The sequence below is a fragment of the Phoca vitulina genome, unplaced genomic scaffold (assembly GCF_004348235.1).
Source record: "Phoca vitulina isolate PV1807 unplaced genomic scaffold, GSC_HSeal_1.0 scaffold16, whole genome shotgun sequence".
Lineage (NCBI taxonomy): Eukaryota > Metazoa > Chordata > Mammalia > Carnivora > Phocidae > Phoca > Phoca vitulina.
Window position 1 is genome coordinate 10,229,190 of NW_022589719.1, and position 22,168 is coordinate 10,251,357.

Below are 22,168 nucleotides of genomic sequence, written 5' to 3' on the forward strand. Positions count from 1 at the left end.
AGTATTTGGTCAAGTCTAAATACATGCTCTCAAAATGAATGGATGATGACGAGGGAGCACAGACTTCTTGGAGAAGCACATACTAAGAGACTACTGAATCCTTGCAAACTCAACTTTCATTCATTCATTCAACAGGTATTTGGAGAGTATCTAGAATGTGCCTAGTACCATGACAGGTGATCTGGATAGAGGCAGGCAAAAGGAAAAGAAAAGAAAACTACAAAGACAGAGTAGCTGCTTTCATAGCCTAGTGGAAGACAGTCATTTCACAAATAATTTAAAAATCCATTTATGGGGTGCCCAGGTGGCTCAGTCGGTTGAGCGTCTCACTCTTGGTTTCAGCTCAGGTCATGATCTCAGGGTGCTGGGATGGAGCCCCACGGCTGGCTCCCCACTCAGCAGGGAGTCTCCTTGTCTTCCTCTCCCTCTGCCCCTCCCCCGACTCATGCTCTCTCTTCCTTTTCAAATAAATAAATAAATCTTTAAAAAATAAATAAAAATGCATTTATGATAAGTGGAGTCAAAGAAAAGCATTACTTGTAGGTACTCCGAATACAGAGCTTTCTCAACTTATAATGGGAGTTACCTCCCAATAAACCCATTGTAAACTGGAAATATCGTAAGTCAAAAATGCATTTAATACATCTAACCTGAGGACCATCATAGCTTAACCTAGCCGACCTTAACCATGCTCACAACACATAAGCCTACAGTTGGACAAAATCATGTAACGTAAGGCTTATCTTATAATAAAGTGTTGACTATCTCACGCAATTTGCTGAATACCGTACTGGAAGCAAAAAACACGATGGTTGTATGGGTACAGAAGGGTTGTGAGTGTATTGGTTGTTGACTTTCATAATTGCATACTGACTGGGAGCTGGGGCTGCCACTTCCCGGGATCGCCAAAGGGGACTGAATCCTGTATTGCTAGCCCAGGAAAAGATCCAAATTTAAGTACAGTTTCTACTGAATATCACTTTTGCACCATGGTAAAGTCGAAAAATCTTATGTCGACTCACTGTAAGTCAGGGACTGTCTATACATATAAAGGTTCACATAATCCAGAGAGGGAGTAGGGGCTCCTCTAAAGAAGTGACAAAGGAGGAGAAGGGAAACAGTATTGAGGGAAGAGAGCTGTCAACGTCATTCCGAACCTCAAAGTTTAGGGCAGTGGACCAGCCTGATGCTCTCCCCACACCTCTTCAGTACCACTCACTTGAAATAAATTAAAAATAAAAAATTGAGGAGGTGTGCCTAGAAAGTTGGATTTACGTGTCTTCCCTTCAATGTCAGCACCAAAAACAGGATCGAAGACCTTGGGAAAAATCGGTGGACAGATCACCAAAGTTGGCACTAACTGCTGCCAAATGTCTGGCTGGCACCAGAGTACAGACTAAATTGGCCATAAAAACCTCACTGTAGTCCTTGCTCCTCTCAAAGGAAATGATTTCGTGATTCACAATGAGGCTTACCCAGAGGCCAGTCTTAGGGGGAGGCCTTGAATTTTGAGCTTAACTCAATTGCACGGTTTAGGGCAAGAGTTTCATGTTTCAGATGTGCAGTCAGGTAATCTGATCCCATCAGCGTTTTTAATGGCTTCTAAAAAATCGAAAGTGTTAAATCATTTTCCCAGCCTCCCCCAGAGCGGTCTGAGGGTGTTTTTCTTCCCCAACCTCCATTCTCCTCCCCCCAGTTTCTTATTTTTCATACTCAAACTGTTACTAAGTCTGAGACACTAATTTAACACACATTTCTTAATCCTCAAGTCTGATTGTAATTTGTGTGCTGAAAGAGTACACACATACCTAATATACTCCCTTTAAAAAGCACTGACCCAGAGGAAATAAAAGGATAATGCAATATGTAGAGATGGTGCTTTCTTTCAGAAACAGCATTATTATCGTGATTCCTTATAAGCCTGGGGAGAACATTCTCCAGTTCTGGAGAAACCAAAGGCAGCAGACCCATGTACATCCCACAGCTCCAGTAAAGGCACATCTCTTAGAGTCACACTGTCTCAGTAAGTTCATACAGAGACTCCGTCCCTACCTCCCAGTGTGGGAGTCCCCCCCTGCCCCCCCTGACCCGGGAGACAGCACAGCCCCTAAAAACTTTCAAAGCAGGAGGAAACGGAAACAAAAACAAAAACTTCTCAACAAGAGTAAAACAGACACGCCACGTTTAATGGCATCAGAAAAAAAAGTTAGGATGGGTAATGATGGCCCACGTGCCACCATGAAGACTCTGTGGCAGCTCAAGGGTTAATGTTGGGGATGCAGTCACAATGAACAATATTATTGATAATAATAGCTACCATGCATTGAGCATTGAGATGCTGTGCTACATGCTTTACTAAGCACTAGGCATCCTCTAATATAAACTTGACTGTTACCTAGTGAAGCATATATTCTTATGATCCCCACAGTAAAGCTAAGGCACTAGCAGTAGAGAACATACCAGAACACATGCAAGGGGCATGGGGGTGGAGAGACAGACCGGGATATGGATATACTATTGGGGGGGGCTTTTCAAATTCCTTTTTTTTTTAATATATATATTTATAAATGTGCCTAGATTTCTGCTGGGCACCAACCACTCTCCTCCTGAGTTCTCCCCTCCAAAATATATGCATTCAGTCTTCCCATCGCTCATGTTCTTCTGTTTACGGCTTTATTAAGATATTAAGTCCAGCAGGGGCTCCTGCAGCCCGTGGTACAGCACCTCGCAAAGCAGCACTGTTTGTTTACAAGGTGATACAACCTTCCCCGCGGAGTGTGGGGGCATGACTAAAATCCACTAATGGCCAGAAAGCTCATTTTAATTCTACACTTAACAAAATAAACACCTCATAAAGGCAGGTAAGCAGAAGCTACTTTTCACTCTGGACTGCTTTGTCTTAATAACCTTTGAAAGGAAGGAACGGACTGCAGGAACGGCTCTCGCACACGCAGAACACAATTATGGCACAAAGAGATTGTGATAAAAGCCAAACCCCTTATGCAAAGTTAAATTATTTTTTCTTCCTGGGAGGAGGCAGTACCTCTCCCAAATACAGACCATTGCTAAATTGCAACGGTTCTTTCTCTGCAAATTCTGGCTGCATTAGTGGGATCTACAAGCCTGTCTGAAAAACCAGGGCATTTGATTTCCCTGAAACCAATTCCCAAAAGGGCTGATTTCCCCCCCCCGCTCTTTTGTCCACAAAAAATGAAGCTCCACTTACATGTTGGAGGAAATATTTCAAAACATTCCCTTTTTCCTCAAAGTGTAGAATTTATGGTAACAGATAATTAACAACAAATGACAAACAATCTGAGCAGTAAAGGTCCCAGTTTGGTTGCCAAGATGATGGTATCAAATTCCAAGATAAACAGTGGAGCGTGCCGACTGCCATTAACGTGGAGGGGTCGAGATGGAGAGATGCAAAACAGGCCAGGCATCCGCCACCGAGGGGCACAATGTGGAGCAAACCACCTCCCATGGGGTTATTATCTCCCTTCTGAGCCCTCGAGAGTGTCAGTGGGTGTGGGGATAGGACGGAGCTCTCTCCACTGTACGGAACAGACACCCAAGCCTCTATATCTCACATAGGGGAAACATTAATCTTCTTTGGACTGCATTAGGAAAGAATGAGGAATTAATATCCTTTAGGAGTTAACACCTCCTTCCTAAGTTTGTTCTTCCCAAAGATTTGAACTCCCCATCTTCTTTTCTCTGAGTTTGTTGAGTCAAAATAGGTTTCAGTGCTACCAGTTGTGCCCAGACTGTGAAGGTTAAGAACAAAGTGAAAACAAGTTAACCTGTAAAAATTGGAATTTGAGCACAACATATGGTAAGTCTCCCAGATACTAACAGATGGCCAACCTTGGGAAATCGCAATTTCAGATATTCTTACATTTCTCAAAAGCCAGTTCATAGTTTGCTATTTGTTAAATGGATTTTTTTTTAAATATTGAAATACAAACCTAAAGTTTGAATTACCTACAAATTGTCCTTCTCAGAGACCAAAACAGGTCAATGTATCAAAAATTGCTATTCTAATCCTTTCAAGGGCTGGATTCGTTGGTATGTGGGGTTGGGATGCATAACCCAGAAAGCTAAGGTGCAATTTGTCTTATTTCCTTGTAAAGTCCATCTTGACTGATGGTGAAGGATGCTGACACTCTCCTGGTATTATAGTCAAGCCCAAGACCAGGAACATCATAATTGCAAGAAAGAGTTATGATCTCATGTATATATCTGCTAGTCTGTCTGTCTTTCTCTTTCTCTTTCTCTCTTCTTTCCTCCCTCCCTCTCCTCTCTCCGTCTCCTTCACACATACTCCCATTTCTCATTGTATTCCTGGCCCACCCATGCAGGACCAGTATGCAAAAGTTGGTAACATTTTTAAAAATGAAATACGTTAAACATAAGGTAAAACCAAGAGCAATGGGTATGATATTTGTGATTTAAAAAGAAAGTATCTAATACAGTCTGATAGGCCTCTAGTTATCTTTGAAGTCTTAAGGCAAAGCAAAATGAAACAAAAAAAGAACTATTTTCCAAAACTCGGGACTAAAATAGAGCTGGTATACTGTCTATGTCACAGAAAAAGGCTAAATCAGGAAATTAGGGAAACATGCTTAAGTTGCTTAGCTGGTGGAAGACTTAATTTTTTTCTTGATTTCGGTTTTAAGTCCTTGTGCAAAACACATTTTAAACTAAGTGTGCAATATGTAAACGGTTTGAGACTTGGTCTGTGGCCCAAATACCTAAAACCAAATACCACAAGTAAGCCACTTTTCTTAGCCAATCAGTATAAATGCCAAAATAGCCCACCGCAAGATGGGAAAAGATATTTTTCCAATCCAAGAATTATCAAATCTTTGAGCTGGAAAGTTTTAGAGGCTTTCTGCACAAAGAAGTAAGTGGGCTTGAGTAGAGTCTGTGTTACGGCAATCTTTCAAGGAATCCACTACCAACAGAGGAACCAAGAATGGTTTAATTCTCACTTGGAATTTTAAAGCTCAATAATATCAAGTGCTGAACATTTACCTGTTTGCTTTATTAATAGTACTAGTTTTTCTTTTTCTTTTCTTTTTTCAACTGGTGTCAAGAACTTTGCTACTTAATATAAAACTGCACAAAAATTTAAACCCACTAGAGGGGCTTATAGTCTTGATTTGTGGTAAAGAAGAAAATATGGAAAGCCTGCAAAGATGCATTTTCTTATGTACATTTTACCCTTCTACAGGGACAGAAATTGAAGAAAAAAAAAATCTTCAAAACAAAATAGAATAAAAATATGCGGACCCAAATACTGCAAGGGCCAATAAATCCAACAGAGTTTCCTCTTTGCAGAGTTTGTGTTTCTACACAGACAAAGCCTCCAAGTGTACTTCTAAAAAAATAAAAGAGGCAGACTAACATGGTGGTCTGCAAAAGAGGGAGAGTAGTTTTGTCCATACTGATATTGAAATAATAGCCCAATCATGCCAGGATGGCTACTGAAACATGTAGTTTCCAGCATGCTGTGGAAGTCTAAAAGGGGAAAAAAACATGGAAGGAAAGAGCTGAGGAAAAACCTGAAAAAGAAGAAAAACAAGCTGATGGGCAGATCTTCTGAGACTCCGCGAACTTCTTTTCCTTTTTGGAAATAATTCAGAACTACCAAGAGTTTGCTGTACAACACATGGTAGATTCAGGGACATTGGCTTTGTTTTGATATCTTAAAATCTACACCTTCATAAGCTCTAAAATCTCAGAATTAAAATTAAATATGTCTCAAATACAGACTCCCTATTGCATTACTTCCTGGTTAGCCATTTTGTATGTCTTTCTCAAAACATTTCCATGAAGGAAATTAAAAAAAAAAACGAAACTGTACTTAGAACAGGCAATAGATTCAATCCATAAGGAGAGGTGATTTGACAGTTTCCCAATTTCAGGATGTGTCTATCCATTGACTATGGCCACACTTGCCTATGAATCTTTCTTTATCTCTATAAATGTAGGTAAGTATTTCAGAATTTAAAATCCAGGCATACCATAATAGATGGGATTTACTTTATTTGTCAAAATTCTTTACCCTCCCCGAAAGTCAAGTAACCAAAAAACAAACAAAAAACACTGCACAGTTATACAACATACACCCAGGGTTCTAAGAACAAATCCCCATATGGACAAAAAAAATTCTAATTTTAGGTTGCCTTTTTAATGCTCGAATGCAAACAAAGAAATCTACAGAATAAGAAAAAAGTCAAGCTCTAAAATGAAGTCAAACTGTCACGGACCACAAGACCAGTACCCTCAGGGAGTATATAGGAAAAAGAACTTATTTAAAAAAAAAAGAAATGAGAGAGGAAAAGAAAAATACTCTGTGTTTACATATGAGTGCAAACGAAAAGAGCCATTCAGCATCTCCACGATGAATTTCAGATTGAAAACATTAACAAAAATTATGGCCATGCTAATGTGCAGGCCAGTGATAAATTTGTAATGAGAATGAGCATGAGAATGAGTGGCTTACCAAGAGAAAAAAAATGTTTAGAATGTTTTTTCAAACAGCTAATGCAGCCCAGCTCCAGAGCAAAGGATGAATTTCTACCCTGTTAGTAAAGTGCAATTGTATAGAGCCCCAGACATTCATTCATTCATTGATATTAGTCTTCCTCTGGGTGAGAGTTAGAGGGGTCATTTCTCTTCTTCTTCTCCACCACATCCCCATGATGCCTCACTGCTATATTTTTTTTTCCTACAGAATACCACTAATGATGAGGGATTTATATTCTTAATTTCAAACAGACCTAGAGATAAGATAAGAAGCAGGAGAAATCCGAAACTGCCGGAGTGGGAAGCGATGATGCTAAAAGGGCACCAAGTTCCTGGTGAGGAACCTGAAATCCAGAGAAGCCCAAAGTACTAATGACCGTAGACCTAATTAGTGACCAAGACAGGACTAGAATCCAGGTTCTCTGAAATATGATCAAGTAGTCTACAGCAAGCTACCTATTTACTGATACTGTGTACTCTGATAGCTTCCAAAAATGCATCTAAAAAGACTTCTTAATCAATTTCATTTAGGTATAGGACTAGAAAGAAGGCAACCTCTATGGCACTGCTCCCACCTTCCCACACGTGAGCAAGTGGAATTACACTGAACCAAAAAACAGCCTTTGGTCTATTCCTCGGTTATAACGTGAAATAGAAGAAAACACCACCGAAAGAAGGTAGGCCCAAAGAAAGTAGAAGATTTACATTTGTGGGAGCCTTCAGTGCAAATCTTGCAGACAAGACAGAAGGACTTATAGACAAATTGCATTTTTATCATTCTTAAAAAAAGTTTTTATCATAAAAGTATTATGCAGTTGTTACAATAAGAATTCAAATTATACAAAGGTATATAAAATAAAAAGTGAAGGGTCTTTATCCACCAACTCCCTCCCCCAAATTCATTCCCTAAATAATCACCAGTAATGTTGGTCTTTATTTTTCTACACACTTTTATATTTTTTTAACCAAAAGACACCATTCCATAACTCTCTCGCGTAACTTTGTCTTTGTACCTAAGGATGCCTAAGGCAGACCTGACATAAACATTTACTTCCCAGCACCAGAAATGAAACTTCAGATCACACACACACACAAAGTCCTATAAGAATCTGGCATGGAATGATCACTAAGCTACCCTAAAAGCTTCAGATCATTTTTGATTCACAATGTCCAAGCAAATACTGACCAGATACTTTATAGTGCAATAAAAAGTAATGAGAACACAAGCTGGACTTGTCAGGTTTTATACAACAAGAAGTTCAGAAAGGAAGATGTTAACACTGATGTTACCAGCTGGACACAAGACCATATGGAAAAGATCATAAATATTATCACAGCATCTATTTATCAAGTGCTATATCTTTCAGGCACTCTATGTCATATGCTTTATCTCACTCAATACTCACAACTATCTTAAAGGGTCATTCAACCCATTCTACAGATGAGAAGACTCAGGAATTTTTCCATCATCGCTCAGCCAAGCTAGTAACAAGCAGGATCAACATCTGTATATAGATCTCTGATTTCAGACCATATTCTCAGCCATCATATGAATATTGTCCTCATTCCCTAGCCAAAGCTGTGGCCCTTTGGACTCAATCCTGGTTAATTATAGTTGATTCTTGATGCTTCTGTTTTAACCACCACCCCAGGAGGGGAGCCTAAAACACTGATGAGGGGTACAAAACCCTGAGAACAGCCCATGAGGAAGAAGGCCACTGTGATTTCACAGAGAATAACCAGGCAACACTCAGTTCACTGGATTCCTTCTCCCCTCGGGACTGTACCTCCCAAGGAGAACTAAATGAGATAATCCTAGGCTGTTTATGACCTTGACAGGCACCAAGAAGTCAGAACATCTGCCAACCCTGACAGTCAAATATCCTACTCAGAAAAGTTTGCTGGGAGTGGTTCCTTGAAGAAGACAGGACAAAACTTACCAGTGATTTTCTTGTTCATTCATTTTTACTCCACTGGTTTTCAAAATGAATTGAGACAGCTTAGAATTAAAAATGCAGAATCAGTAAAACAATCATTAATAACAGCTAACGTGTATTGAGTATAAGCTATGTACTAAGAACTCCTCTAAGAATTTTACAAGTAATACTGTTTTAACCTTCACAGCAACCTTTTGAGATAGGCACTACTTTTATCGTCCACATTCTACAAATGGAAAAAGAAAACACAGAGAACTTAATACATTTCTCCACGGTTGGTTACACAGCTAGTAAGTGGTGCAAACCAGGCTTTAAATCTAACAATCTTATTCCCCCAGAGATGTCAACCACTATGCTACGCTGCCTCCCAAAACAAGTATAAAAGAACAACAGCACAGTAATATTCCACAGGTGTTGACAACTGAAGACAAAGACAAGCATAGGACTAAAACTGAAAATAAAACTTGATACGAGCTTCCTAGCAACCAATTCTTAAAGAAAAAGGTGAGGAATTAACCTCAGTAGGGTGATCAACCATCCTGGCTAGCACAGGACTAAGGGGTCTCCCAGAACACAGGACTTTCAGTGCAAAAGCTGAGGTGGCTGGATGCCCTACTGAAAAAGGCCTTATAATATTTTATTAGGCCTCACATAATTAAAAATATACAAAATCTTTATGGTGCTTTCAAACCTACATTGGCCCCTTCAGCACCTCCTCCCACCAACATTAAAAATACTAAATAATTTTCTCTACACTCTGCTTGGGAAAAATGAAGGGATTGTAGAAAAATGAAGCACTGTTAATTGTTGGTTTCCAATCATCACATCTATCACTGTTTTCAAGAGTCTGGGTAAGAGGGGCATACAAATTCTTGGCTAAATTCTGCCCTATCAACTCCAGCTGTGCTTTCATTTTCTTTCCCAAGGTCATTTAAGATTGCTTTCTTAAAAAAAAAAAAAAAATCTTCCTTTAGGTTTTGCCATTTGCAACAACAGGGATGGACCTAGAGGGTATTATGCTAAGTGCAATAAGTTAGACAGAAAAAGACAAACACCATACAATTTCGCTTCTATATATATGTGGAATCTAAAAAAACAAAAGAGATGAATAAACAGACCAAAAAAAAAAGCAGAAACAGACCCATAAATATAAGAATAAACTGGTGGTTGCCAGAGGGGAGGGAGGTAAGGGGATGGGTAAAATGGATAAAGCGGGGTGGGAGGTCCAGGCTTCTGGTTATGGAATGGGTAAGTCATGGACATGAAAGGCATAGCACAGGGAATATAGTCAGTGGTATTTTAATAAAGTGTTGTATGGTGATAGATGGCAGCTACACTTGTGGTGAGCCCAGCAAAAGGTATAGACTTGTCCAATCACTATGTTGTACACCTGAAACTGAAGTAACATTGTCTGTCAACTGTACTTCAATTAAAAAAAAAAATCTTCCCTATGTCACAGGTAGAGATGCAGGCCAGTGGTTTTTTTAGAAAGCTTGGTGGCAGCCTCGTCAGAACTCATGGGAGAAACCAAACCAAGACCAAGTAGTAAATCTCCTAAGTCACTTGAAACAATAGCTCTGAAATCGGTGATGAGCTTGATGAAGATGAGGACCAAGTTTTATGTATCTGTATTCCCCCTATAGTAACCCCTTGCAAATAAATGTTGTCTTAATTGCAATCTTAATCTCACTATGTCAGAGCTAAAAAGATCCACAACTGTCATTCAGTGCAAATGTGTACAAATGAGTAAACATGGAGCATGGAGAAGAGAAGTCAATTGCCCAAGGTGGGTCACAAAATTGACGTGAGACTAACTGAATTAAATGGGAAGTGAGCTATTCCTTAATTAAGGCAAGAAAACCCCACTAGGTTCTGTGAAAGAAAACAATGGATCACTTAAGGGGCCAGGATTGTAATTCCAATTCAGGTGATCCATTATGGGATGTAAGTAAAAAAGGAAAGGAAACATTTTAAGGATCCCATGTAAAATAATGAGCAACTCTTCAAGTGGAAAAGACAAAATATTTTTAGGGAAAGGAACAAACCTCTGCCGTGATGTGTTGAGACCTTCAGAAAAACCGAAGAAATTTTAGACTAAATATTTTATGGATATTTTCCAGCCAATTTAAGTTTCTATTTAGACTAAGTGCATTTTTTTTTTTTTTTTTTTACTATAAAAGAAATATAACATGATCACATTTAACCAAGATACCTGAATGCCTAGTATGGGCCAGTCACTGTGCTAGGGCAGCAAACAAGGAAAAGTCAAGCCAATGGGAAGGTGAGCCAGCTACTTGATAATACACACACACCTTCATACAAACACTCAGAATGTTAATACAGAACAGAAAAATTCCAATGAGAAAATCTCCAAATCTCAATCACAATATCTCATCTCAATGCATAGTCAAATCAGTGGATCAATCCATCCATCAATCAGTATTTCTGAACAGCTGTTACCTGCTCAATCACTGCTTTTAAGAAACAAATGAGAGAGAGATAGAGAGAGCTAATAATGGTATGGGTTGAAGTAGGGACTAGGGGCGTCGTGTTGGGGAGGGGGGCACAGTCAGTTTGGACTGGGAGAGACAGAAGAGGTTTTATAGATGGAGAGAGGGCTGAACTGACTTAAGGCATGTGATGAGCAGAGCATAAATGTGCTTCTCACAGCTGAGGTGCTCAGGCAACAGCAAGCCCACCTGTGGCTGGAGCAAAGGGTTCAGGCAGAAAGCCCTAGGTAGGTGATGAAGATGAAAAAGGCCAGCTGGACCCAGACCAGGGATGAGTGCTCTACTCCAAGGTGGGAAGTCTAGTGAAGGGCTACACAGCTGTCCAGGCTACCACTGCAAACCTCATTTTGCAAGACTTTTTTTTTTTTTTTTTCCAAAAAAGGTATATGTAATTTGATCCTTTGATTTTTTCATGGCTAGATCTAAGCAGATTAGTTCTAAGGTTACATGATTTTTTAAATATCTCTGTTCGTTCCCAGTTCACCAATAGAGTCTTAGGGCCGTGAACGAGGGAAGACTTAAGGTGATATTCCATATCAGTCATCTTCCAAGGAATTTGAGGCAAAACATACTTTCTTTTGCCTGAAAGGAAACAGAATTCACAAAGTTCTTTGTGATTCTTTAATACAAAACGTCACACTGGCAGAACAGAGCTAAAGGTATCCCAAGTCCAGCTTGCACAAATTCTATAACATATTTGAAGAAAAAGAAATCATTAGAAGCAGAAGAATAAAAGGAAAATTTGAAATGAACAAGACTTATTGTTCAGAAAAGCCATTTTAACAAAGGAAAATCGTATTCACCTTAAAAACTTTTCCTTAAAATCATGTTAACCATCCTTCATAATCACGAATAAATTGTGATTTAAAGAAAGTATAAACTCCTTCAAAATAGTTCAGCACTAACCATTTGCAAGCAATTCTTTCCCTTTTTCTTCTCTTTTTTTTTCCAGAAATCCCATCACAGGTAATTGAGTAGCTCTATAGAATATGCTTGTAAAGTAACATCCTAGTATTTACACTAATACCCAGGCAGTCAAGAGAATCCTTTTGTTTCATTAGTGTTTCTAAATTTGGGGGGGCGGGGGTGTGTGTGTGTATGTGTGTGAGGGAGGGGGAGGCCCTACTATTTTTTAAATGCTCAAATAGAACAAATACCATAAAAAAGAACTTGTGACTTAGACATGCCCCGAGTTCAGTTTTGCCAGGAATGGAAAAAACAGTCAACAGAGCCCTAACCTCCTTTCTCTCTTGACTATACAATAGTGTTCAAAGAGGTTTAGTCCTACTATGAAAGACTCATGTTAGACATTGGAAGGGTCTAATAGAGAATGAGCACCAGGCATTGAATAAACTAGGGAGATGGTGACCTTTTGCCCCTTGTGCTGAAAGCCCAGCACATCCTGTAGCAGAGGAACAGAAAAAAGCCGGTGTGCATCCAGGTGCTGCAAAATCCTTGCCTCTGGATTTCTCCCACACTCTGTTCCTTAAACAGTCTAAAACTGAAACAGGACTTAAACGGTATTAGCGAGTGAGAGAAAAGTACAATTCCTGGAACCAACTGTTCCACTGTCCCTTAATCCTTTGTTCCCCATATTGTTTGAGTCCTGCAGCACACAGCACATATTCCACTAGCAACAGGCAAGACAATGGATTTAGCAGCGGCTGGACAATTAGTCCCAATTAGGCCTATTTCCCAGCTGAATGTAAAGGGGTAGTGGGGTGAGGTGTGGCGGGAAAAACTACAGAAATTTTAAAGAAATATTTCATCGTGGAGGCAAACAATACATGTAAAGCAAACTGAACCAGGGGTCAGGAGACTGCCAAAAGTCACTGTGTGACACTGGGCAAATACCTTAACCTCTCTGTTGTTACCCACAAAATGCGGGCAACCGACCACCACCCCTTAGATCTGGTGATCCAACGTCAAATTGTGGTTTTCAAAAGTACACTGAAAATCTGAAAAAGTTACACAGATGCAAGGTATTCCTCTGAGCTATATTTGGAAGCACAGATACTCATCTGTTTTACAAATCATATAGCTTTTATTCCCCCTGGCAGAAGTCATCAGAGACTTTCTTATTTTATTTCTATTTTCTTGATTGCTAATTTTTTTAAGTTCATGAGTGATACTTACATATGTACATGTGGCGGCTGGAATCTGCTCTGGTTGATATTGTAGTGCGTGAATGCCTGGGTGGGGTTTGAGCTATACTCATCCACCGTTATGGTAACTTTGCCTTGAGAAGGAATCCCATGAGCCATCCTTCCTCCCTATAGGCATGAGCAATTCACAACTTTCCGGAGCAAAGGATGGACGCAGGCATGGTGTGTTTCAGCCAACCTCTGAACCCAAGGATCTACTCATCAATACCACTGTGCGTTTCTGGAAAAAAAAAAAAAATTATAAAATGAGAACAAAGAAAATGAAGGTGCTCTAAGAAACGTCAAATATGACACCTGGACATGAAATGGGCTCAGGAAAAATCTTAATGTGTGTCGTTGCCCCGTGAATACAACCTTCCCCAGCACTCTATCCTGCATGCACTTCAGAGTGGACCCTGAGCTCCATATGACATTGCTGGCTGCTGGCAAATCACTTCAGTGGCGTTCAAACTAAGATTTCCTCTTTAATTATAATTATGGCACTTAACATGAATTACAGAAGGGGCATATCCACAGTTGCCATGGTGTCTAACTATAAATGGTTTGTGCTCGAAGTGGAGAATCTTCCAAACCTTCCCTGCTAATTGGAATGTTTGGTCTGTACAAAGTTGATGTCATAGAATAATGTGAAATCTCAATGCTTAACACAGCCATATAACATGATATCAAATGTAAGTTTAAAACGCTGCACTTATAATAGATACCTGTGTATAGCTATAATACGCACATAATATAGGCACATGTTACATGCAATTTTTTCTTTCACAAGCAGTTCCCCAAATACCCAGGTACTCAACACCTGGTATACATATGTATTCCATTCTGGCCAAGAATCTTATGGTAAGGCAAATCCTTCTTGCTAAATGTAATATGATTTCTTCAAACACTACAGTCACGTGGGGGAAAGTCAAACACATCCAGACTTGGACCACTACTTGGATGCATTCATTACGGCCCCTCTTAGAGCCCAAAGAGAGCACTGAAAGGGGGCATCCATTACGTCTACCACCTCATTCTTGCCTGGTGCTGTATAATTCTCAGCAGCTGGTTTCATCCTCTCAAAATTTCCACTAGTTTTGATTTTTCTGATAAATGTCAATATATTATTTGCTGCGCTGGGTTGAGAAATGAGGATGTTTATTTTTATGGTAGGTATGCAAAGACTAAGAGAGCAAATCCCTGCACTGAGGCTGTTGGAACTCATCAGTGCAACAAAGAAGAAACGGGTAGCACCCTCCTTGAGTAACCCTGGGGTAACCCACGCTCCTTAAGTGCTCTGCATCAGAATATGTTTGCCATGTGCACCATTAAGCTCCAGGAATCTTAGCTGTTATCTCAAATAAAAATATTTAGAATAATAACATTAGATTTAAATTTGGCATGAAACACCTTAGATATCAAGCAAAAGGCAGATGGCCTGCCATAGGCCATTTATTTTATTATTTTACAACCCGGGGGTTGTGCAGTCCTCCATATGCTAGCTGGGCTAAGAAATTCCACAGCGTTCTACTCAAATCATTGCCTTCTTCATATTAGCAAAGCAAGCTAAATGACACCCACCTTGCCTTCGTTCCTAATGCACAACGCCACTGCCAAGACATGAATCCCTGGTGTTCTGGCATTTTAAACAAAGTGTCACTTTGGGTTCTCTTTCTTCTTCCTGACTTCACGGGAGGTAGGAGTCCTTTAAGCACTAGTTGATAGACAACCAGGCCGGTAGGATTAACTAAATTAAAATCTTTCCCTGCTCCTTTGATGTAAGATATCTATAAGAACTGCTTACAAGTCATAATGTAGCAGTTTTCATACCAAGTTTGCAGCTGTTTCCTTAATTTCCCCCACAATTATATTTTACTGTTATTTTGCATAACAGTAAAACACAACACCTGCTTCAAATTGCAGTCCTGTTCTAAGTACTGTAATTCTCTTTTGAGACACAAAGTACCGAGACACTACTGAAGCGCAAAACTGCATAATTGCGCCATGCTGAAAAGTAAATACAAATGAAAACATCTTCCTGTTATAGAAATGACTGTCATTAAAAAGAATGTTAGCCATCAAAGCACAGAGGGAAAAAAAATACACATTTTCAGACTGCGAGAACTTAGTGTTTGCATAAATTAAAGAGTGGTGTAAAAATTACATGGCAATTCTTATGTTCCTGCCATCAAAGTCTATTGTGTGAGATACGCAGCATTAAGAAGCAAAGGAGACAAAATTCATGTCTACGCCACTGTGACCTCTCAATAACGATCTCTGCACTCTGTGACAGAGAAAGGTTTAAATGTTCCTGGAGTAAACTCACCAATTAAACTAAGCGAAAGAGCCTAGAAATAAAATTTCCACACCTATTATGTAAATATCTATGCAGTGACTTAGAGGAGTTAGGATTAGACCCTCCCATTTGAAGCAGAGAACTTAGAAGGTGATCAGTTCACACTCCTCAATGGTCCAGTCTATCCTAAAGTCCAAGTAGGATTGCCTTTTCTATCAAGTGAACATCTGTGCCTCTTTGCACCTTTGCCCCAGCAAGACAAATAGAACATCTTTTCATCAGCAAGCACAGGCCCCTGTAACTCTGAAGGGCTAAATGGGTGGCTGGCACCTCATTTGAATTCATCTTTACCATGTTCTCTTTCAAATGTTTTATCGAAAGAGTGCACCTGCAGTGTCTACCTTCTTTAATCTGGAGTCCTTTGAAGAAACTGTCGGACTGAGGCAGAGAGCTTCAAAACTTTCACAGGAACCTTTACAGACAAGTCAAGAAAAGGCTTATTTTTTAAAATACTATGTTCACCCCCACTCAGGTATTAAACACCAACACATGGAAGAGGTTTTTTTTTTTCTAGCAAACTCTCAAAGAGAGGGGACAATGGCCCCTCCTCTGACCTGAGAAATTTGGAAAAAGCTTGAAACAAGACAGAATGATACACAGACTAAAACTATCCAGAAGCTGATTTACCTTGCTTCACATATTTAGGCAGTAAAAGCTTCCAAATGTTCAGATTTTGGAGCATCTCATCCTCATTACACTTACATCACTTTTTACATATAATATTTAAAGAGTATTCTTTCAATTTTCATTTTATAATTTCAGCACATTTGCTCCACAAAACAAAGGAACCTGGCACTAAATGCCAGGAATCCTAAAGGAAAATCTAAAAGGGACTGACATTGCCAAATATTCATGCTGGTGCTAGTTTGATTTTCGCCTTAAAAAAAATCATGTGGGCTCATTTTGCATTTCCTAGACAGCAATCGAGTCTCCTGCCCCTTAAGCTGTGCAACTTGCAATGTTCTTTTTCAGGAATCTAGCTGGAAAACCTTTTAAAGTCTGCTGGCAATGAAAGGATTAAAAGCTGAGGAATTAAATAACTGTCTCCACCTCCTAGACACCAGAAGTCCAATTTACCTAAAGTTTCAAAGCAACAACTCATGACCTCCCTACCCGAGCTCGTTTGGCACAGCCTATGAGAAAGGAGCCCGTGATTTCCTCGTTTAAACAAGGATGCTCATTTTATTCACTAGCCCTGAGAAGATCGCCCGACCGCCTGGCCGGACTTTGGAACTCGCCTGCTCCAACTCCACCAAATTTCGCTCTCTCCTCCCTCTGCCGCACGGATCGAGTGATTTCTCAACTCACGCCCCTACTCTTTTATGCCCACCTCCAGTTACTCATCCCCGTATCCCGGAGCGATGCCTACAAGCCTTCTCAGAGGCTTCTCCGCCAGGGTTTTGAGAGGGATGCACAAAGTTCCACGTGCCTCTGTCCACAGAGCGCCCCCCCTCCCGCCGCACTTACACCTGAACTTGTCTCCAGCACTGCGGACACCCGCCTGGCACATTCTTTCGGAGAGAAAGGGCAGGACTTTTCTCCTGCGCCTCTGGCAACGCGTAGAGCCTATATATGGTGGGGCGGGGGGCGCGGAATTCTCCACTTTGGATTGGTTTGTTTGTTTTAAATCTAGGGTGGGCAGTTGGGGGGGGTGTCCTTCAGCAACTACACACACACACACACACACACACACACACACTCACACACACACTCACACACTCACACACTCGCCCTGCCCTCCCGGCTCACGGCCGGCTCGTCCGGGCTACAGCTCCCCCTTCCTTCCTGGAGCACCAGCTCGCCTTACTCGCTCAGTCCCCCGTTGCCACCACCGTCGCCTCCGCTACTGCCGCCGCTGCTAGCACTGCTGGAGCTGGCTCTAGCGGCCCCGGGCTCCGCCGGGCGCCTGTCTCTCTTTCTCTCCCCCAGCCCCGGATTGATTGATGACCACCGGCGGCCAATGGCTCTGACACCGCGCCATCCTCGCTCGAGCATCACAGCCCCACGCCCCCGACGTCAGCCTCGCGGGCGCACTGGCATCCCCGAACCCTCAGAGCGGAGCCCGCGCCCGGAGCCGCCACCGCCGCCTCCCTGCTCTCTGCCCCGGAGCTGCAGGGCTGCTTTCCTGGAGCGGCGGAGAAAGGAAGGGAGGGAGCCAGCGAGCGTTGGAAGGGGGTGTGGAGGCCACGGATTTCCCCTCTTTAGAAATCTTTTCTTTCCCTTAAAGTTTTGTTTGTTTTTTTCCACCCGGACCTGTTTGTGTTTGTTTGCAGCATCTAAATCAATTACACATTTTGCATGACCCGCATTTGCTCTTAATTTGGGGTATGTTGGGGGAGGGGGTTAGTAAATGTTCTATAAATCTACCCCACCGGGGCATCCTTAATTTCTTGCTGGTGGATTCTAACTCCCTCCCCGATCTCCGGAAAAATGCCCCCTTCATATCCTAGGCCGCAAAACCCCGGAATTCAAAGGCTTTACAAAGATAACCCTGTTCCGTGTAAATAGCAAAGAAACTCCTGCCTCTCTGGAGAAGAAATCGGGCGGCAACGGTTACTTTTTCTCCTCGCTCGTCCCCCCGCCGCCGTGCCCGGGTCGCAGGCTCGCTCCGCAGGCTGCCATCGTGAAGAGACCGGAGGCGGCAGGGGACAGCGAGGTTGGGGCGCGGGGACAGGGTGAGAAAAAGCCCCGCGCGAGAGCTGCGCGCGCGCGGGCGGCCCCGGGGGCGGCCCCGGGGGCGGCCGCGGAGCGCAGCCAAAGCACAAAGCTGCGCGGCGCCTTCCCGGCCACCGCACCTCGCTCGGGCCGCCTCGGGCGCCCGGGGCTCGGGCCAACACAATGCACCCGGGCCTAGGCCGGGGCGGTTCGAACACATAACCCCGGGACTTTCTAGTAAACAGCTCGCCTAGCCCTCGTCCCCACCCCCATCCCCGCCGCCTGGCTTTCGCTGATGCCCCTCGCGGACACCCCCTTCACCCCTCCTAAGAAATCCCGGCGGAGAAGGGAGCTGGAGGTGGGGACCCTGAGAGGTCGGGGGCTGAGGACTGGGGGGGGGGGGGGGGAGGGGAAATGAGCAGAGGGGCGAGATGGGGAGTGGGAGGGAGACAGCTCCTGAAAAAGAATTTGCTCTCGCTCCGGCGTAGAAAATACGCCCTCCTCGGGTTCCGAATTGCCCGGGAAGCGCCCGCTCGTGCGAATGTCAGGAGCACCGGGGCAGCCGCGGTCCGCAGCCTCCGAGCCCCTCGCACGCGCCTCTGACAAGGCACCTCTCACCCGGGCTCCGCTTTGTGTGTGCATTTTTTTTTTTCCCTTCCTCTCGCGCGCGGCACCGGGCGCCCGGCCGCCTCCTCCCCCTCCCCCGCCCTCCGCCTCCCTTCCCGGGGCGGATTACCTTTCCCGGGCTGCGCTCCGGGTCCCGGGGATGCCTTCAGCGCCCAACGAGCAGGCGATCCATCGCGGAGCGGCCCGAGCCGGAGGGAGGCGTGCGGGGGGCGCGCGGGGGCGGCGAGGGGCGCGGGCGGGCCAGAACCTTCGACCCCGGAGGTCCCGCCGCGGGCTGGGGCGGGGGGCCGGGGGGTGCGGCACGAGAGGGAGGCGGGGGGGAGAAAGGACCCGAGCAGCCTCGATCTGGGGAGAGAGCTAGCGAGGGGGCGAGGAGAGGGAGCGAGGGCGCGGCGAGCCAGAGGGAGCGCGAGCGGTGCAGTGACAGGGACTGCCACTGGGGTCAAAGGAGCACAGCTCCAGGAAGCAGGGCGGCTGAGGCGCCGCTCCGTGCGCGCTCCCCGGCGGGACCCCGCGCCCCCGCGCGCCCCTCCTGCAGCCCGGGCCCGCTCGAACCCCCACCGGCGCCCCGAGGCCCCGGGGTTGCAAGAGGAGGAGGGAGCTGAGGGCGAGGCCGGCAGCCTGCTGGTGCTCTCGGGTCAAGCAGGCAGCAGGAAGCTGAGCCGCAAGTTCATCATCAGGAGTGTGATCAGCGTAAAAATGATAAGGGACTGGGGAGGGGGCGGCTGCGGAGCCCCAGAAAAATAAAGGGAGTTTTCCCTCCAAATGGGCGTCTTCTGCAAAGAGAACACCCAGGCCCCCCCCATCCACCGACCTGCCTGGGGCTCTCTGGAGTCCTGGCACAGCTCCAGGGCGCCGAGCTCGCCGCGGGGGCAAGGGGAGCGGCTCGGGCACTGGGCTCAAACCGAGGAAGGCGACCCTGGGTCCCCTCCCATCTGCTGAGCTTAGGCTTTCCTGGGGGAGAGCTGTGCTCTCTTTCCTCAAGGCTTTCAACTAGCCAGATACACACACACGCACACACACACCTTTCTCTCTGCAATGTTGTTCCTGAAAAAGAAAAGGCCAACCCAGCTGATAATTTTTTTCACCTCCATGAATTAAGGCAGGTTCAGAATAGGGGGGTGAAGAGGGCCAAAGACTCTTAATTGTTTCCATTTTTGTCTTGGGAGCACATATTCCCCCCACCCCAAAATAAGCACTTCAAAAACATTTTAAAAATTAAAGTTGGTCCTCTGTTTTCTGCTACTTTGGGTAATGGGGAAAAAAGACTTTCAGAATTGTATGCAAACAACATAAGGAAAGGCTGCTGAAATGCTAGAAGACAGAAGACAAGGAAGAGAAGGCTTTTAGCAAACTTGGTTGGCGGAGCTGTCTATAAAAGATGAGGTGGCCCTGTGATGTTATGGCATTGTCAAAGCTGAAGGATTGGGACTGCAACCAGATCTAATTCCTTTCCAGGAGTCGGACTCAGAGATCTAGGCATTCTCCAAAGGGAAATCCAATGGATGTGTGTGAGAGAGAGAAGTGTGCTAAGTATACTATTTGACAACTGACTAGACGTCCTGGCTGAAATTATATCCCCTAAAAATAAAAAGGAGCCATTTCAACCTGGTCTGTGGCCTCTGTGCTGAGACTAATTGGTTTCCAGGGTCTGGGGAGGAAGGGAGAGAGGCTGGTAGGAGCCCCTATAAAAGAAGATCAAACGGAATTCACTTGAAAATATTTCCCTTTTACAATGGGCTTTCCTGGCACTTGAATTTTAAGTAACCTATCTCTTATGCCTGAGCTGAAATGAAGGGAGAGATGGTGTTGCTAATAAATTTATTTTGTTGTACAATATGCCCAGAGTGTCAGTACTTGTCAAATGTTCTGAGATCAAGAGGACAGTGATTCTCCTTGCCCAGCACAAATCACAGCAAGTGGCACTGACATTAAAGATGGCAAAGATGGGGGGAGGGAAGGGGGGAAGCACCTTTAAATTTTGTTTTTGTTTTCCAGCTTAGCAGCAAACACTGACTAGAATCATGTTGAAGAAATGCTTGGTTTTGTTTCCCTTATTCTGAGTTAGCAGTGCACTCGTCTTATCTAAATGGTTTGAATTTTTTTGACTGATTTGGGCTGATTTAATCAGTTAAAAAAAAAAAAAACCCACAAGCCAAATAATTTCTGTGGTTTTCTTCCTTTTTTTTTTTTAATAACTGGTAGTCAATCAAAACAGCCAAACTTAAATTCGTACATGAACCTGAATCTATATATGTGCACACAGATAATAAATAATAATGTGTTCTACTTAGTGGCACATTTTACAGGATATTTAATGCTATACAAAACAAGTGGTTGATCCTTTATAAAGTTGATGAAAATTTGTATATCATTCTACTGAGTGGGGAAAAACTGAGGCAAAAAAAGCTGTTTGAAATTGTAACTTGTAGTGTAGGAAGAAGTCATCCTCTTCTGTGTCCGTGATGATCAATTATCCACTGGGAGAAGTAGTGACCAAGCTGTATTAAGGCTGTGAATTTTTATCTCTATTAGGTTACCAAAATAAAAAAGCCAGAGAAATAGAAATAAATCTAAATAGTAAGTCAGGAACAAAAGGGACTCACTTCTCAAATAATTCTCATTACATGGATTTGAACATATTGTGTTTTGTTAAATCATATTGTCCTTCAATATAGAGACCTACACTAAAAGCTTGTTTTAAAATGATTGGATGTGAACCATGTCTGTCCCCTGACATCACCTTTGAAACATCGAGCCTCATTAGAGCAAACTTGAAATGCTATAAGCTGGGACTTCTTTTTTTTTTTAAACATAAGTGAGACTGTAAGCTTCATTTTTTTGTCATTGTTAAATTCAATTTTTACTGTTTATAATGGAAAACAAAAGAAGGCTAAAAATAAAATGCCAAGTTTATGATTGCCTTTATGCAAATATTACAAATTTTTCTCTTTAATGGAATGTAAATTTGGACCCTTTCTCCAGTGATTTCATCGAAGGAACTGGCAAATATGCTTCCTGATAGCCTGCTGCAATATCTTTTAAAATATCTTTTCAGAATGCATTTAGGGAAGAAAATGAGAGAGCGGAGCGTGGGAGAACTTTGGGTGGAAGCTTGGAAAGTGGATGCTACTTCCCTTGAAAGCTTAATACTTTATTTGGCATTAGCTCTCATTCTCCTTATGAGGACAGGTTTTCCAATACTTCAGGGACATGTGTAACTGAAAACTTGGTTCAATCCTGTGGTTCTTCTTCAGAAAAATTTTATCACAACTATTGCATTTCACTGAATAATTTTATTGAAATTATATACACCAATCTAACTCTATGAACAAACAGCAACTATTTTGCTTCTTTTTCCTTTAAATTTTCTGCATCTTTATCATTTTCCAGCAAAGTTTAAGA

The 22,168-nt window shown here is 42.9% G+C and overlaps 1 protein-coding gene across 6 annotated transcripts in view; it reads right to left on the minus strand.

Annotated features, from left to right (window-relative positions):
• MPPED2 (metallophosphoesterase domain containing 2) overlaps positions 1–19,766 on the minus strand; it is a 170,688-nt gene extending 150,922 nt beyond the window's left edge. Inside the window, exons 1-2 of one of the 6 annotated variants that reach the window (XM_032413864.1) lie at positions 19,578–19,766; positions 13,118–13,366 (exon numbers count right to left, since the gene is read on the minus strand). In XM_032413864.1, the coding sequence (XP_032269755.1) occupies positions 13,118–13,245 (128 nt within the window). In that variant the 5' untranslated portion in view covers positions 13,246–13,366; positions 19,578–19,766. Of the gene's footprint in view, positions 1–13,117; positions 13,367–14,706; positions 15,793–15,822; positions 16,150–16,948; positions 17,070–17,288; positions 18,142–18,872; positions 18,994–19,577 lie in introns of those variants that run through there. The other 5 variants (XM_032413861.1, XM_032413862.1, XM_032413863.1 and 2 more) reach the window with 5 other exon arrangements.
• Between the last annotated feature and the right edge of the window lie 2,402 nt (positions 19,767–22,168).